General features: G+C 47.3%; 1 protein-coding gene across 1 annotated transcript in view; it reads right to left on the reverse strand.

Moving 5' to 3' along the window:
• The window catches only part of ASPSCR1 (ASPSCR1 tether for SLC2A4, UBX domain containing), a 78,622-nt gene that overhangs the window by 18,301 nt on the left and 41,741 nt on the right, over positions 1-18,580 (reverse strand). The window contains exons 10-12 of the mRNA XM_054046931.1: positions 17,255-17,321; positions 12,390-12,452; positions 11,989-12,041 (exon numbers count right to left, since the gene is read on the reverse strand). Coding sequence (XP_053902906.1) covers positions 11,989-12,041; positions 12,390-12,452; positions 17,255-17,321 — 183 coding nt within the window. The remainder of the gene's footprint in view (positions 1-11,988; positions 12,042-12,389; positions 12,453-17,254; positions 17,322-18,580) is intronic.

The following is an 18,580-nucleotide window of genomic DNA, read 5'->3' on the forward strand; positions in this document are numbered from 1 at the left end:
GGGCTAAGACCCCAAACAATGAAGGTGTGCGCCAGGTTCCAGGCTGTACTAAGAAGGCTGAATTCCAGTGTCTGCCTCACCAGACCAGCCATTAGAAATGCCTCTAAGATGGGCTGACCCTGAATGGGGTAGATTTTCTTCTGAACTTATTTTCAAAGTCTTGTCAGAACTGCAAGCCCAACAGCAGAGGCGGCTTCACACAGCCCAGGGACATTGTCAGCATCGCTAAAGAACAGAAATGCAAATGACACTAATGAAGAAATGGAACCAGAACAGAAGGAACAGAAAAGAAACAAACAGCTCCTCTGGAGTCCCTCCCCAGGGTAAAGGCCAGTGGGAGCCTTTCCCGACACTCAGAGAATTCTAAGATCTGATTAGAAAAATTGGGTATTTATATGGAAGTGTGGGGGTTCCTTCAGTTCCTTTGAAGGTGGGACCCTGGCCATCTGCTCCCTTTACTGCCTCGGCTTTTACAGAGTCTGGGATTCATACCTTCTGCTCACTGTTTCTCAGCACTAGTCATGCCAGTGTCTGTCCCTGGGATGAGGAGGGAGGGAACAGAAAAAGCATCTTTGAGACGTTCAGCTCATCTAGAAAAAAGAACAGGAGTACTTGTGGCACCTTAGAGACTAACAGTCCACGAAAGCTTATGCTCTAATAAATTTGTTAGTCTCTAAGGTGCCACAAGTACTCCTGTTCTTTTTGCGGATACAGACTAACACGGCTGTTACTCTGAAGCTCATCTAGAATAGCCCAAACAAGCCGCTGGGGCTGAGTGCTGCTGCAAAGAGCCGGCAGACGATCCAGTTCTGCCCTTGAGAAAGCTATGAAGTAATTCAAGGGACATGGGGATAATGCAGCCAGGAAAAACAGCAATAACAAAATATCAAAGCAATGCCTTGAAGTCTTTATAGGTTCCAAAAACTCCATGTTGTTGCCAGTCTGTGCGCTCACTATACTGTAAACACACACACACACACACACACACTCACTCACTCCAAGACATTCACTTCAGAAACAATTCCTTCTACCAGGCTTCTTGGCAAATAAGTTGACAACATTTGTTTTCCTGGTTTTGATTGCACACTTTAAAGGTTTCCCCCTTTACTGTGGCTATCAAGTTTAATAAATTATTGTGACTCCAACAGCCTTATCAGCTTGGGTGGGTGAAAGAAGCGTCAATAAGACTGTATTCCACCTCTTCCGCTGGCTCCCAATTCAATACCAAATCCATTGCAAGGCTCTGATCTACAAATCTCTCAATAGCATAGGTCCACTCTCTCTCAGAAATCACTCCATCAAGGCAGTTCAGTGCAGAGGGAAGATGGTCCAGTGACTAGGGCGCTAGTCCAGGATTTGGGTTCAAGTCTCTGCTCTGCTACAGACTTCCTGTGTGACCTTGGGCAAGTCCCTTAATTTCTCTTTTCTTCAGTTCACCATCTGTACCATGGGGATAACAGCCCTGCTGCACAGGGGTGTTGTGAGGATAATACATTAACGAGTGTGAGATGCTCAGATACTGCAGTAATGGGGATCAGATAGACAGTCAGACGTATTTATCCAGCATATCACATGTTCAAACCAGAAGCAAAGCCTTTTTTACAGCTGACAGAAGGCTCTAGAACAGTGGTTCCCAAACTTTAACAACCTTTGAACCCCTTTCAGTAAAATGTCAAGTCTCGCGAACCCCCTCCTAAAAATGAATATTTCCAGGGATTTTCTCATTTACCTAAGTATAAATTATAAAAGCAGTGATCTTGGAAATATAAAATTAGTTTTTATGACATGCTTATTACACACTGTTTATTATTAAGTGTCCCTGGCCTCTGTTTGCCAGAAGCTGGGAATGAACGAAAGGGGATGGATCATTCGATGATTACCTGATCTGTTCATTCCCTCTGGGGCACCTGGCACTGGCCACTCTCGGAAGACAGGATACTGGGCTAGATGGACCCTTGGTCTGACCTAGTAGGGCCTTTCTTATGTTCTTATTTATCACTACAGTATTTTTATTACATTATGAAAATGGCAACACTCTTCCAAGATCTCACTTTTGTAACTTGTATCACTTTGAATAAGCCCATTATAAGACAAGGCTCCTATGTTTCATCAAGGAATATCAGATGTGAAACAGCATGAAGGTATTTAAGAAGCTAACTCGAAGAGTTCCTCCTACACAAGCATTCAGGTCTTGAGCAGGCCAGGCAAACAACGCACATTACAATAAAGCTTAAACGTGTTCATCATCATAATTTTAAAAACAATACTAGCTGCCTATTTAATTTAAAAAACAGCAAAAAATAGCCACCTTCCTTTCCATTTCTTATAAGGAGTCTTGAAGTTTAAATCTCCTCAGTGTGATAGATCGACTTGCTTTGATCCTCTTAGTTCTTGGAAGTCCAGGGGCTCCGGGCTGCTGACCCCGTGCTGCCCGGGGTTCTTAGGGACAGCTCTGTCCGCCATTAGGGATTTTTTTTCCCCCAAGAACCCCCTGTAACATTTCAAGTATCAGAGGGGTAGCCGTGTTAGTCTGAATCTGTAAAAAGCAACAGAGGGTCCTGTGGCACCTTAGAGACTAACAGAAGTATTGGGAGCATAAGCTTTCGTGGGTAAGAACCTCACTCCTTCAGATGCAAGAAGTGCATCTGAAGAAGTGAGGTTCTTACCCAGGAAAGCTTATGCTCCCAATACTTCTGTTAGTCTCTAAGGTGCCACAGGACCCTCTGTTGCCTGTAACATTTCCAGTTTGGGAACCACTGCTCTAGAAACCCCTCTGAAAGCTGATCAGAAAGAGCCTCACCATTTTCAGGTCACACTGTCAGACTCCCCTCTGTAGCAGTGCATTTCTCAAAGAACAGAAGCTGAAGAAACTGAACCAAAAGGACGTTGGAGGACTGGCTGCTCTTTCGCATCCTCATCCCATTTTCTATAATCCACCTATAGAATTTAGACACTATGGTACAAGGTGCTTTAGAAAGAGAGAAGACAAAAATCTGAAGCTGGTTTGTACATGAGCCAACATGCAACAAACCAGTCCCTGCTCCTCTACTCCTGGGGTTCTATCACTGTGTCCCATTTCCTCTCTCCCTAGAGTTCAGGCACCCTGACTGGGAAGCATACGTCTAATCCCCAGGAGTGAAAGGAGAATAAAAAACTAAAAAAAAAACCAAAAAGGCGATAGACTGGCATTTATACAATAGCTTAATCGCAGGCTGAATGGATGGGCTCATTTTTATATATAAGTAGTCCCTAAGGACGGGAAGACTCAAATTAAAGCCCTATAACCAGATCTCAATGCACTCTCCCCCTAACAAGTACCTTTGCTTTTGCTAACGGTCATGTTACTCCTGAAATGAACATGCAGCCTAGCAAACATTGTAAGCAAAATCCCTGTTTATTTTGAGATGTCGGCCGCTACTGCTCTGATGAGATTTTTGTAAGACAGAATGAACAGATAATAGAGCTTGAAAATATGACAGTTAAATGTACAATTCTGATCCCCTCAGTTCCAGAAAGCTGAATTCAGACTGGAGCAGGTGCAGAGAAGGGCTGCTAGGATGATCGGGGGAGTGGAGAGCTGAGCTGACCAGGGACAGCAAGAAGCTATTGACACTAAAGGACAATGCTGGCACCAGAACAAATGGAAATAAACTGTCCATGAATACATTTAGGCTGGAAAGTAGAAGACTATTTCTAATATCAGAGAAGATAGGTTCTGGAACAGACTAACAGTAGGAATAAGGGAGGAAAACAACCAAACTAGTTTTAGAATGGAGCTTGTTACACTTATGAATAGGATTATACGATAGGGTTGCCTGTGACAGCAGGGGACTGGAGTCCATGATCTAGGAAAGTCCTTCCAGTCCAATGTCCCTAAATGTTAATGAAGAAAAACAGCATTACCAGGCATGAAGATTCTATAGGGCAGGATGTGTTTGTTTGGTTTTTTTTTTCAGATGTGGTTTAAACCTCTGCTGGGTTCTAAAATAACATAAGGAACATCCCATTAAGTGAAAAGTCACAAGGACATGTACACATCTAGCCCCCTTGCTAGCAAGTCACACTGGGTACAAAGCACTTTAAGTGCCTGTTACTAGTGGCCTGGACACAACACTGTACATTGGGCGGGGGGAAGGGGGAAATATAAAGGACATTTGTATTCACTAGAGCAAGACAACCCTCCCCCACCATGGAACCACCAAGGAAACTGTTCCTTTGGCCTACTAGCGACAAGTCAGGCTTAGGCTCCCAGCTGTTCCTAACAAACATTACCCACATTCTGGCTTCTGTTACTGGAGGGAGAGAGAAGTCCCACATTCTCAGCCCTTCTATTAGCTCACACACTGTGCGTCATGCCAGGACATAGCCTCCCTACTGGGGTAAAGTGTTCCAAGATCCCGTAAGTGCAGATCTCCATTTCTCCAGTATTGGAGGCCAGAGGCTCTCTGCCGCTTACTCCATCCTACCCAGAAGCCCACCAACCCCAGGGAGCAGCCCTGTCCTCCCACCCCTGTATCCTGACATCCAGTTCTGGGAGTGGGAGCAGATTCCAGCATAGAGGCCTCCCCTCCAAACCTCATATACTGGGTAGAGTTGGGGGCAGGAAGCCTCCTCCCTAAGGAAGGCAGAGGCCTAAGCAAAGGCCCCACAGAAACTTCCATCTGGAGCCAAGTCCCATCTAGTGAGGGGCCGGGTGCAGAAGCGTCCTCTCTGAGCCCCATCTCTACGGGAACAGACAAGCAGCACAAACCTGCTCCCAGACTCAGGATTTCACTACTTGGCAAACAATGCTGGAGCATGCCAGCAAGTCAGAGAACGGTGTGAGCGAATCCTCCTCCCCCACACTGCTCCCTGCACTGGTGCCCAGACAGGTCCAATAACAAATACACAACCTCTCCTCCTGTTCTGTGCTGGTGTAATTTTACTGAGAGCACCAAGGTTTAGGCGAAGCAGCCTGATTAGTAACAGCAGCCCATAAAAAGGGCATCCAACAATAACAGAATTGCCAGGGACATGAAAGCCAAAGCAGCTTCCGCACCCATTTCTCTCCAGAGAAGAAAGCCCCCTTCAGCCCCTGCCAAGCACTCAGATCTCCGGCGGCAGGGAAAGTCTATCCAAGCAGAAGACATTACAGCATGGAGCCTCCGCTGACTCAAGGCAAAAATTACAGATGAAAGACGATTTATGCTGGTAGCGGGGAGCAAAGTGTCACCCAGAATCAGCCAACCTAAATTGGGACAAGGCACCAGCCCAGTAAGTTAGAATACTGTGGTCTCCGGCAGGCAGTCCGGGTAATTGGAAGGGTATGAACAGGAATCACTCCTTCCCGTTTGATGCTTCTTCTAAATAAAGTTTTATAAACACACAGACTCTTTCCTGTCTCCACCAGACCATGACACTACAGAGCTGAGGACCCCAGGCCTGGGACACAGGCAACATGGCCACTGGCATTAAGAGGCTGTTTTACACCCAGCTATCAATAAACGGCTTCTAGGTTTTTAGTGTATGCTGCCGAGGTGCCCCTCCCCCAGCTCACATTCCCAACAGCCGGGGGCAGAGGGAAGAACACAGGAGTCTGCTGCCACCAAAGCACTTTACATAACTTTGAAGACAGGAGGGCCCCAGGCCTCCTGCCCTCTCCTCTCCCCCCCTTGCCCACACCTCCCCCTTCCCTCTCACTCCACCTCATTTTAATCCAGTGATATTCAGACCTCAGTGATTCAGGAGCCAAATTAGTGATCAACATCACCCAAAAGAGAGACAGGAGTGAGAATTCACTGTTTCATTTACACTGTCTCTATACACACACAATTATTCTCACAGCAAAATGACTGACCAAGTATAATCTTATCAACTACAATTGGTTAGTAGCATAGTAAAAGCATCCTGATTGGTTAATAATTAAATCACAGTGTTTTAATATGATAAGCTGCAAAGAGCCGCAAGAGAGACATTGAAGAGCCACTTGCAGCTCTCGAGCCTCAGTCTGAGTGTATTTGCTTTCATCCCTCCACCCCATCTCAGGCCTACATTTCCCTTTGCCTTCTCCCTCTCAAGCCTCCCACTCCAAGCCTGTACCAACTTCTCTCCCCTTCAAACAAACCAATCTTCCTCCTGCTTCCAGGCAACCCGCCCAAAACTCTCACTCCTCTTCTCAGCCCTATACCTCAGCTTCTGCCACCACCATCTCATCAAAGCAGTGTCACCAGTCTCAACCCCTGCAGTTCAGATTGTGAAATCATTTCCATTCTATCTTGTTTTGAATCCTCTCCCCACTCCCTGAAACATTCACATTTGGGGATGGAATCTTCCTGAGAAGAATTTAGGAAATGTTTGAACAAAATTCCGTCAATTGTTTTCAAGTTAAATAAAATAAAAAAAATCCTCAATTTAAAAATATTCCAGCGACCTTCACTTAGCACCAGCTTGTTTTTACAAATAGACTCTGATTAGCCAGGCAGGATTTACTAGGTTTTGGAGAAAATAGGTTTTAAAACAACAATTATGAGCTTTTGGAAATGTCGCACGAAGTGCATATAGCACAAAATTCCATGAAGCTTTTAACTGCACAGTTACATACCCATGTCCCACTTCCTGATGTTTCTACCCCAGCCATCACCGCTAAAAATAAAGGTGGATACATACTGCACTGGGAGTGAACTGGGCAGATACTTAATTCCAGGAGTTGTTAACCTCGGCTGCTGAAGCTGAATTTTGTAAAATTAAGTGGCTTCAGAGTAGCAGGTCCTGAAGCCTGTGAGCATACCAAGCAGAGTAAGTCATGTCTACACCTGAAATAGTTTGACACTACAGCTCTACGGGCAAACCCTCCTACTGTAAACATAGTATGTAACAGCAAAAAATCTTTTGCTAGTATAGCTTATAACTGGATCCCTGAACTAAATAAGTTATTCTGGCAAAAGCACTTTTATGCCAGTAAAACTGACTACACTGGGGTTTTTGCTGGTATACAAGTGTCACCCCCGGACTGACAATGCTATACCAGCAAAAACTTCTGTGTAGACCTGCCAGACTAAGGAGTTCATGCCATCTTTGTTGGTCCACATACTCACCAGCCTTGATTCCCCCCATGATAAGTCCTCATTTGCACCTGTACAGAGTGTGTACAAAGTGCCCCACTGATGTAAGTGTTGATTTCTGGTTGCGAGCATTTTACACCCCGAAAAAGATTTGGAGGTAGTCGTGGACAATCAGCTGAACATGCGCTTCCAGTGCAATGCTGTGGCCAAAAGAGCGAACGTGATCCTGGGATGCATCAACAGGGGAATCTCAAGTAGGAGCAGAGAGGTTATTTTACCTCTGTACTTGGCACTGGTGTGACCGCTGCTGGAATATTGTGTACAGTTTTGGTGCCCACAATTCAAGAACGATGTTGATAAGTGTGAGAGGCTTCAGAAAAGAGCCACAAGGATGACTGAAGAATTAGAGTTTAAATTCATAACTTTGTTAAGACACTAAAAATTATGGACTGAATAGACACACTGAATTTATGACTTATTGCAACAATCTATAACTAAGGCTAAGATTTAATCATGGGTATTTTTAGCAGAAGTCATGGACAGGTCACGGGCAATAAACAAAAATTCACAGGCCTGTGACCTGTCCATGACTTTATAAATACCCATGACTAATCTTAGCTGCTCCTGGGGGGCCTTGGAGGCCCACTGTTGCTCAGGGGAGGGGCCCCACTGTTGCTCGGGAGAGGGGGCAGGGGCCAGCTGCACAGGCCACTGCCTGGGGCCACTCCAGCAGCAGCCGGTGTGAATGGCCCTGGGGCTGCTGCACCAGCGGCTGCAGCTGCAGAAGTCCCAGAAAGTCACGGTATCCATGATTTTTGTGACTGCTGTGACAGACTCACAGCCTTATCTATAACCCACTAACCACCCCAGGAGCTCTTCTCACCCTGCCCCTTCCTCCCTATGACTGGAGGGGTATTGACAGGACAATTCACCTGGAATGGTCCCTTGAAATGTGTGTGAACTACTTGTGCTAACCAATCTGTTCCACACTGTATTTAGCTGTGACACCCCTGAGACCCTGTCTATACTAGAACTTATGTCGCTCGGCACAGGCACGGACTCCATGGGTGCTCGGGAGCTGGAGCACCCACAGGAAAAAATGGTGGGTGCTTAGCGCCCACTGGCAGCCCCCCCATCAATGCCTCTCCCTCCCCCCCAGTGTGTCCTGCCTGCCGGCAGGCCCCACCAATCAGCACCTCTCCCTACCTCCCAGCACCTCTCACAGATCAGCTGTTTCGAGGCATCAGGAGGTGCTGGGAAGAAGGGGGGAGGAGCCAGGGCGCAGCGCACTCAGGGGATGGGGTGAACTGGGTGGGAAAAGGCAGGGAAGAGGCAGGGCAGGGGCGGAGCCGGGGTGGGAAGAAGCAGGGTGGGAGTGGGGCATTTGGGAAGGGGTGGAGTGGGGGCAGAGGCGGAGCCTGGGCGGAGGTGGGGGGAGCATTGCCGGCAGGTTAGAAACTCAGCACCTATGTCGCTCAGCTTAATCCCCTAAACAACATAAGTTATACCGACCTAAGTGCCAGTGTAGACAGTGCTGTGTCCGCAAGAGAGCTTCTCCTGCTGACATAGCTAATGTCTCTTGTGGGAAGTGGAGTAGTTAAGCGGACGGAAGAGCTCTCTCCCGTCAGCTTAGGGTGTCTTCACCAGAAGTGCTACAGCAGTGCAGCTGTGTTGCTAGGCCATGCCTACACTATCACTTATGTCACTCAAGGGTATGAAAAAACACCCCCAAGCGACATAAGTTTCGCCTGGATAAGTGGTTGTGTGCACAGAGCTTCTCCCACCATCCTAGCTACTGCCACTCGCTGGTGTGGTTTTATTATGTTGACGGGAGAGCTCTCTCCTGTCGGCATAGAGCAGCTACACGAGCGATCTTACAGTGGCAGAGCTGCATTGGTACAGCTGTGCCGCTGTAAGGTCTCTAGTGTAGACATGGCCCCAGTGTAGATGTAGCCTGAGTAAGTTTTCCAGGCCTGAAGAAGAGCGCTATGTAATTTCCAAAGCTTGCCTCTCTCACCAACAGAAGTTGGTCTAATAAAAGATATCATCACACCAACCTTGTCTCTCTAATATCCTGGGACTGACATGGCTACAACAACACTGCACATGAAGAATCAGAAAACATTCCTTATAGTGATAGACTCAATGAGCTCAATATATTTAGCTTAACAAAAAGGAGGTCAAGGGGTGACTTGATTCAATCTGTACGTATCTACATGGGAAAGAATATAGAATAGTGAGCTCTTCAGTCTAGCAGAGGTGGTGTAACATGATCCAATGGATGGAAGTCAAAGCTAGACAAATTCAGACTGGAAATAAGATTTAAATTTTTAACGGTGAGGAAAACAGAAGCTCCTGCTCTACCGTCTCTAGAGCATTCATCCTGCAAGAGAAGGCCAAAATGGGAACTGAAGGAAGAAGTTGTAGGTGCAGAATGTGACCTATACACCAGAGGAGTTGAAAAGGGAAGGGAGGAGGGCACAGATTGGGAGTTAGGATACGTCTACCCTGAAAATGCTACAGTGCTGCAGCTGCACTGCTGTAGTGCTTCAGTGTACACTGCCTATACCAAAGGGAGGGGTTCTCCTGTAGGTACAGGACTCCACCTTCCAGAGAGGCAGTAGCTGAGACACGCAGTGATGCTGATGTAAGTTCCCAATGCAGACCAGCCCCTAGAGAGGCACGTGGGATCAAAAGGGGTTTGTTGGGGGCAGGGATAAAGGGAAGTCAGAAAGCAGAAGGGAAGGTGTCCCTTCTCCCCCGACCCACACCACTGCAAATCATCTCCCATTACTTCCCATTTTCAGGAATTTACTCCAATCATGTCATTAGAAATTGAATCACAGTTTCGTTTATTTTCCTGGAACTTCCCAGAGCTCCAAACAAAAACTCTTTCTCCCATTTCCCACTGCAGCAACTGTGTAGAAATTTGAGACAACGTGTTGGGTGGCAGCTGTGGGCAAGTGGCACAAACGGGGGGGAAGCTGAGAGGAGTTGTCTTCACAATGAGTGGGAAAATTTCCCAGTTCAAAGGCAAGAGGAGCTTTCCATTGGCATTTCTGTTATTAATTAAAATGCATGAAGTGGCTTTGAAGAGACAAACACTAGGCTGGCTGTTTTCCACCAGGACGACATTGTGTGTGTCTCACACACTGATTGTCCCATTCCTGCCTGGGGCTGGGCTGCCAGGCACACCAGCACATTCAGGCAAATGTCAGGCTCAGGTGGAGAGAGCAAGGTCAATACAGATGCAGCAACACTCAGGCAGTGTAGCTGGGTCCAGTGCAATTCCTGAGCCACTGACCAGCCAGGGCTGTGATCAGTACCAGGAGACTCAGGAAGGCGAGCACACTTGAAACATTCCTTAGTTGGGGATCCTGGGCAAAGGCATTGTGACAAGGAGAGGAGCTCAGCCGTTAGCAAAAGTTGTAGAACCACCGTCTTCGGGGCTAACTGTAGCTTTTGGTCAAGGGGATTCAGCAGGCTCCAGGCACAGGAAGGGATCAGGCTGTGGGTGTGAATGCAGGTGCTCATACTATTTGTCTCCATGCATATTCAATAGCCTAGCAACAGCTGCACTTGTGTCTCCTCCACATGGCCTGACTAGGAAGGTGTGGAATTTGGAAAGCTCCATTATAAACAACTTCAGAGGCACTCTAATCCCTTCCTAATTCAATATGTCGCCAGAAAAGCGCGCTCTCATACACTGCGGAAGCAAAATCTCCCATTACATTCTGCTTGACTCCGCACCTGACAAATGATCTTTGGCATATCACTCTACAAATGACCACACTAGTCCTGAAGGGAAGCCCTGTCTATACACAGTGAAGTTGCTAGCAAAGTCAATGGTAGAGCTATTTCACTGTCTCTCTAGTAGTTAGTTCTTCACTCCAAAGGAGGCTCTGTACTGAGACTTCAGTTAGACCACGTTACCTGGCAAGTGCAAAAGCCTCCAGGCAGAGCCGTCCCTAGGGTACAGCTAATAGGGGCGACCACCCTGGGCCCTGTGCTTTGGGGGCCCTGCACTTCATGAGGTGGCAGGCAGGAAGGTGAGGTGGGGGGGCAAGGAGGAGCCCCCCCCCCCCCATCAACCTCCCCATCCCCCCAGCACCTCCTGCCTACCAGGAGGCCCCGCTGATCAGCGCCTCCCCTTCCCTTCCAGCGCCTACCGCCGATCAGCTGTTATGTGGCATCTGGAGGCGCTGGGGGGGAGGGAGAGCAAGGGTACAGCGCGCTTGGAGGAGGGGGTGGAACTAGGCAGGGTGGGGGTCTTGGGGGAAGGGGTGGGGTGGGAGCGGGGCCTGAGCAGAGCCGGGGGGGGGGGGAACACCCCCCGGCAGATAGAAACTCGCCGCCTATGTCCTGGGCCCCGCACCCCTCTAAGGACAGTCCTGCCTCCAGGAATTTCAGCCTGCTGGAAAATTCACAACATGGAAAGCGGATCCTCCACAACACCCAGGTCCGCCTAAATCAACCGTCCCTAGCTCTGAAATCAACAGTAAGCCAAGAGAGACTACCTCTAGTGTCAGACCATTAGTTCCTCCAGCCTTCTACCTCTTATAGTGGCAGATAAGAAAAATGGTCTGTCTCATCCAGCATTCCACCTTCTGCCACAATGGGTCAGACAACAAGTCAGTCTAGCCCAGTAACTTGCCTCTTGCAATTCTTCAAAGGAAGAATATCTAGAATCTCTTTAAGGCAAGGATTATGTCTCACACCTGACTAAAGAACCCAGGCACAACTTTCCATTAAACAGACACTGCATCTTGCTGCACACAGAGGACTGCTTGGTGAGGAGCTTATGCTCTGAAAACCTGAATCCATTGGCCATTGCCGAGCACAAATCTACAGAGGTTATAATATTATCCAGCCTCCCTTTAAAATTATTACAGTGCCTGGTACAGTGGCGAGAAGGGGAGCAATTCAGACAGAGAGAAGTAGTACTTACCTGGAAGAGGGTTTCATTCTCATTACTCAAGATGGCTCTGGGAGGTGCAATAACTGAAGTTAAAGAACAAATTACAATCAGGAGAGCACGTAAACCAGAACAACAAGCAGCTGGTTTGGGGGCAGACTGTTTCCACTCAAGGGAAAGAGACACCCTCACTGTCCACACATGCTTCAACTCAAGTCCAGACAAGAGTACAGTATGGCTACAAAAATTAGTCTGAGGTGAGCAGGTTACAACCCTTTGCACTCCTGAGCCATGTACAGGGGAGACAATCCTACCTGGGTCAAGTATCAGGGTATCACCCCGGGGGATGGAGGGGAGACTGCTTTGTACCAGACCATCACTCCAGGGAAAGGCCTGCAAGGGAAGGAATGGGTTCAAGAAACCACTGGACTCACACAGGTAAAATGGCAGCTCTGCATCTGCAAGGTGGCTTCTCACAAAGTCTCTCAAAATGCCAACTGTGAAGTGAAGGAGAAGAGAAGGTTTGCAGGATGAGGGGGACAGCCCATATCTCACACAAGCCCACCAACACAGCCCATATGTTGGGCAAGGGACACAGCCTGTTCCTCAAATACCACCCTCCCCCCCCCCCCCCCCCCGCATGACAGCAGAGTCTGTATCTCAGGTACTTTTCTCTGGAACAAATATCACAGTTGTCACCACTATACCCCTCTCTGGAAAGAGGGAGCAGACCCTTTGATAGTAGCACAGGGTCCCAGCAAAGCAGACAGTGGGTAAATCAGTGCATCAGCCCTTGCTTCCAGCAAAAATCCTCCTCCTCCTCCCATTTCTCCTTTTAGGCCATAAACCCCACTTGGATTTCCACACAAGATAGTCCTGATGGAGAGCGCACTCTACCTAGGTCTCGTATAGCCCACCTCACCATAGTACCTGAGCATTACCTGTCCATCAGTTCCTCCATTCACAGTACCACCTTGGCCCTCCATTTTGGCTAAGGGATGGAGGGGAGGTCCTGTTCCTCTGAAAGGAGGAAATGAGCCTTACATTTACTGCTGCAGACTCGCAAGGAATCTTCCCAAACACCCCCAGGATCACTCATTTACATGGAAAATACAGCTGTGTGCACCAGTCATCTGTGACAGACTGACAATATCCTGAATGAACTTTACTGAACTAAGTTAAGTTTAACTGAAGTAGGCTTCAGAGAGTCCTGTGGCACCTTTAAGACCAACAGATGTATTGGAGCATAAGCTTTCGTGGGTGAATGCCCACTTCGTCGGATGCATTCACCCACGAAAGCTTATGCTCCAATACATCTGTTGGTCTTAAAGGTGCCACAGGACTCTGTTGCTTTTTACAGATCCAGACTAACACGGCTATCCCTCTGATACTTGAAGTAGGCTTATTACTTTTGGGGTACATTGTATTGGAAATGCAAATGTTTATGTACAACAGATTGTAGGAACCTTCATTAGGAGGAAAACAAGATTAATGCAATCTATGGAAGATATGTGGAAGTTCAAAGGTCTTTTAGATCAATGTGTGTGAAGCTGATTTCCTAGGAAATACCTGGAGTTGAGGGGAATGCAAATTCTCCCCTCTAAAGCCACCTTTTGAAGATGCGCCCTGGGAAGTGACCCCCATTGTATACTAATTACCTCCTCCTGGAAATTCTAGATCAAAGATCCCTCATCTGTATCAACTAGTCATGACGGTGCTTGTTCTGAGCTGAAGCAATGATGAACTTGTAACCACAAGGAAACCCTAGGGTGGTGTGTTGAAAGTCTGTTCTTGCCAGGGCCGATGCTAGAGTTGGGATCAACTCTGGTAGACTGTGAGCATGTGTAGGCTCTTTTAGTGTTTTTAATATGTTTTCTCAGTAGCACTTTTTATCTTAAGACAAAAGTAGACTTGTTTAGAAAGAGCTGTGTGGTAAATTATGTTCATAGCAGTCACTCTGTTATCAGTCTCTGAAGAGAAAGCAAGGGGGTCTGTTTAGGCAGACTGTCTTTGCTGGCAGTAACCCAGTGAAGGCAGGAAACTGCTCAGTCAGGACATACCCTGGTAAGAAGGGAATGAAAAGTTTGGTCCTCACCCAAGAGAGGCAACAGCTGGGAAGCCAGAAGCCTGAGACTGGGTGCCATTGCTGGACCACAGAGTAATAACATCTCCTGTGATTACAGGCCCCAGTTGTTACCTTCAAATGGAAACATCACTAGTTACACAAATGACTGAAGTTGCAGCTGCAACTAGATTGGGAACCTTTACTTATTCCTTTGGTTCTACTACATGGTATTGACTGGTTACCAAATTAACCCTTCTGTTATTAACTCTTCTACCCATCCCAGCCCCAATGCCCTGAAAACATGGCGGACAAAGTCCATACCCCACCTGACAAACAGAAGCTTTAAAGTCTTGCACCAGATAGCCAGGAAGTCTGGATTTGCAGAGGGGAACAGACACCTGAGACTCTGGTCACCAATTCTCAGGTCTAATGAGACAGCAGGTGTTTCCTGGAGCAACATCAAGTAGTCTAATTGGCAAGGCCACCTGACTCCACCAAAGGTGGAGGATCTAAATTAGTAGCAAGGAGAGCAATTGGGTGCATCCCCTGACATATTCCCTGCAAGAAACTCTAATCTCCCCACTAGTCTGGCTGAGCTGAGGACACCTGCTTTTTTGTTTTGGGCTTTGGTAACTTCAGACACAACAGCTGAATCAAGTCTTCTCTCACACTCTGGCCGGAACAAGCCTCAACTCTAATGGGACAACACTATGTAGTATGGCAAGAATAGTGACACTCAGTTGAGACACCACAGCTTTTCTGGGCATGGCCCCCATCAAGCAATCCTGGAAATAAGTCTTCTTCCTTTGCAGGTCTGCGTAAGGTGAATGTCTCCAAGCCTTTCTTTACACAACTCACTGAAGCAACATGAACAGCCTGCACTAGCTCCTTATAGAACCATAGAACTGTAGGACTGGAAGGGACCTCAAGAGGCCAACTAATCCAGTGGTTCTCGACCGGGGATACACAGAGGTCTTCCAGGAGATACATCAACTCATCTAGATATTTGCCTAGTTTTACAACAGGTTACGTAAAAAGCACTACCAAAGTCAGTACATACTAAAATTTCATACAATGACTTGTTTGTACTGCTCTATATAGAATGAAATTTTAGTACAACATTTATATTCCAATTGATTGATTTTATAATTATATGGTACAAAGGAGAAAGTCAGCAATTTTTCAGTAATAGTGCGCTGTGACACTTTTGTATTTTTATGTCTGATTTTGGAAGGAAGTAGTTTTTAACTAAGGTGAAACTTGTGGTATGCGAGACAAATCAGACTCCTGAAAGGGGTAGAGTAGTCTGGAAAGGTTGAGAGCCACTGATTTAGTCCAGTCCCCTGCATTCATGGAAGGACTAAGTATTATCTAGACCAGGGGTGGGCAAACTGTGGCCCACGGGCTGCATCCAACCCATCAAACGTTTTAATCCAGCCCTCAAGCTCCTGCTGGGGAACAGGGTCTGGGGCTTTCCCCGCTCCGGTGCTCCAGCCAGAGAGTGGGGTCAGGAGCTTGCCCCGCTCTGCGAGTGCCGTGGCTCTGCATGGCTCCCGGAAGCAGCTGCATGTCCCCCCACTGGCTCCAATGGGAGCTGCAGGGGTGTCGCCTGCGGATGGGGCAGTGCGCAGAGCTGCCTGGCCATGCCTCCGCATAGGAGGCAGAGGGGGGACATGCTGCTACTTCGAGGAGCTGCTTGAGATAAGCACTGCCTGGAGCGAGCACCCCTGACACCCTCACGCGCTCCAACACCCTGACTCAGCCCTGATCCCCTTCCCGCCCTCCGAATCCCTCGGTCCCAGCCCGGAGCACCCTCCTGCACCCCAAATCCCTCATCCCCAGCCCCACCCCAGAGCCCACACCCCCAGCTGGAGCCTCCCCCCGCACTCCAACCCCCTGACCCAGCCTTGACCCCCCCCCCGCATTCTGAACTCCTCATTTCTGGCCCCACCCCAGAGCTCTGACCCCATCCTGCACCCCACCCCCCAATTTCGTGAGCATTCATGGCCCGCCATTCAATTTCCATACCCAGATGTGGCCCTTGGCCCAAAAAGTTTGCCCACCCCTGATCTAGACCATCCCTGACTGGTGTTTGTCTAACTTGCTCTTAAAAATCTCCAATGATGGAGATTTCACAACCTCCCTGGGCAATTTATTCCAGTACTTAACCACCCTGATAGTTAGGAAGTTTTTCCTAATGTCCAACCTAAACCGCCCTTTCTGCAATTTAAACCCGTTGCTTCTTATCCTATCCTCAGAGGTTAAGGAGAATAATTTTTTTCCCTCCTCCTCCGTGTAACAACCTTTTATGTACTTGAAAACTGTTATGTCCCCTCAGTCTTTTCTTCTCCAGATTAAACAAACATTTTTTTCTATCTGCCCTCAGCGGTCATGTTTTCTAGACCTTTAATCATTTTTGCTGCTCTCCTCTGGACTTTCTCCAATTTGTCGACATCTTTTCTGAAATATGGTGCCCAGAACTGGACACAATACTCCAGTTGAGGCCTAATCAGCATGGAGTATAATGGAAGAATTACTTCTCTTGTATGTGTCTTGCTTACAACATTCCTGCTAATACATCCCAGAATGATGTTTGCTTTTTTTGCTAGTGTTACACTGCTGACTCATTTAGCTTCCACTATGACCCCCAGATCCCGTTCCTCAGTACTCCTTCCTAGGCAGTCATTTCCCATTTTGTATGTGTGCAACTGATTGTTCCTTTCTAAGTGGAGTACTTTGCGTTTTTTCTTATTGAATTTCATCCTATTTTCTTCAGACCATTTCTCCAGTTTGTCCAGATTATTTTGAATTTTAATCCTATCCTCCAAAGCACTTGCAGCCCCTCCCAGCTTGGTGTTGTCTGCAAACTTTATAAGTGTACTTTCTATGCCATTATCTAAATCATTGATGAAGATATTGAACAGAACCGGACCCAGAACTGATCACTGCAGGACCCCACTTGATATGCCTTTCCAGCTTTGACTGCGCACCACCGATAACTATCCTCTGGGAACAGTTTTCCAACCATTTATGCACCCACCTTTGAAAGGATGCCCACTCAGGTGGGTGGAGATGTGACAGTGCAACTAATTACTGCAGCTTCTTCAGAGCTGTATCGCTCCCCCGAGCAGTGCAGAGATGCCTGGTGCCCCCCTCCTGTAACACTAGTTCACAATTGTAAGTGGCACCGCAGGCTAGGCATCACCAGTGAGACAGAAGCAGGGATGCTCTTACCAGTTTCATTGGGGCGGAAGAACCCTTGCAGAACATGACGGTCTGGGAACTGGACTCGAAGCACGACCTAGTCAGAAACAAAGCTGTATTAGCTGAAACATTCACTCTCAAAGAGTAAGAGCCCCATTCACTAAAGTCAGGGCTCAGGTAGAGGCCAGGTTACCTCTGCCTCACAAGAGGCTCATACAGGATTGACTCTCTTCCTGAGAGGTGGCACGCAAGAACATCAACTATTCTTTATATTGTGGTGGCACCTTGAGACCCCAAATGGGATGCGGATCGCACATACACACAAGAAGTGACAGCCCCTCCCCAAAGACCTTGCCATTTAATTTGGAACAAGATGCTATAGGAATGTAACAGTCAGCAGAAAAGTGCAGGGAGAGGATGAGGAGAACAGAGGGAAGCTCACATGGTCACACAGACTGCTATATGCACCACTTGATGCTTCCAAGCCATTTAAAAATAAAGAAAGACCATAAAAACGGCCATTCTGGGTCACACCAACGGTCCATCTAGCCCAGTATCCTGTCTTCCGAGAGTGGCCAATGCCAGGTGCCCCAAAGGGGAAGAACAGATCAGGGCAATTATCAAGTGATCCAGCCCGTCGTCCAGTCCCAGCATCTGGCAGTCAAAGGTCTAGGTATACACAGAGCACGAGGTTGCATCCCTGACCATCTTCACAAATAGCCATTGATGGACCTGTCCTCCATGAACTCACCTAGCTTTTGGTTTGTTTGTTTTTTAAATGCATTTATAGTTTTGGCCTTCACAACATGCTCTGGCAACAAGTGCCACGAGTTGACTGCGTGTTGTGTGAAGAAGTACTTCCTTTGTTCGTTTTAAACCTGCTGCCTATTAATTTCATTGGGTGACCCCTGATTCTTGTGTTATAGGAAGGGATAAACAATACCTCCTTATTCACTTTCTCCACACCAGTCATGAATAGAGCTCTATCATATCCTCCCTTAGTCGTCTCTTTTCCAAGCTGAACAGTCCCAGTCTTTTTACTCTTTCTTCATATGGTAGCTGTTTCATACCCATAATCATTTTTTTGGTCCTTCTCTGTACCCTTTCAAATTCTAATGTATTTTTTTTGAGATGGAGTGACCAGAACTGCATGCAATATTCATGGCATGGGTGTACCATGAATTTAATAGTGGCATTATGACATTTTCTGTCTTATCTATCCCATTCCTTATGGTTCCCAACATTCTGTTAGCTTTTTTGACTGCCACTGCACATTGATCAGATGTTTTCAGAGAACTATCTACAGTGACTCCAAGATCTTTCTTGAGTGGAGACAGCTAATTCAGACCCCATCAT

Source organism: Malaclemys terrapin, chromosome 13, assembly GCF_027887155.1.
Source record: "Malaclemys terrapin pileata isolate rMalTer1 chromosome 13, rMalTer1.hap1, whole genome shotgun sequence".
NCBI classification, from domain to species: Eukaryota; Metazoa; Chordata; order Testudines; family Emydidae; genus Malaclemys; species Malaclemys terrapin.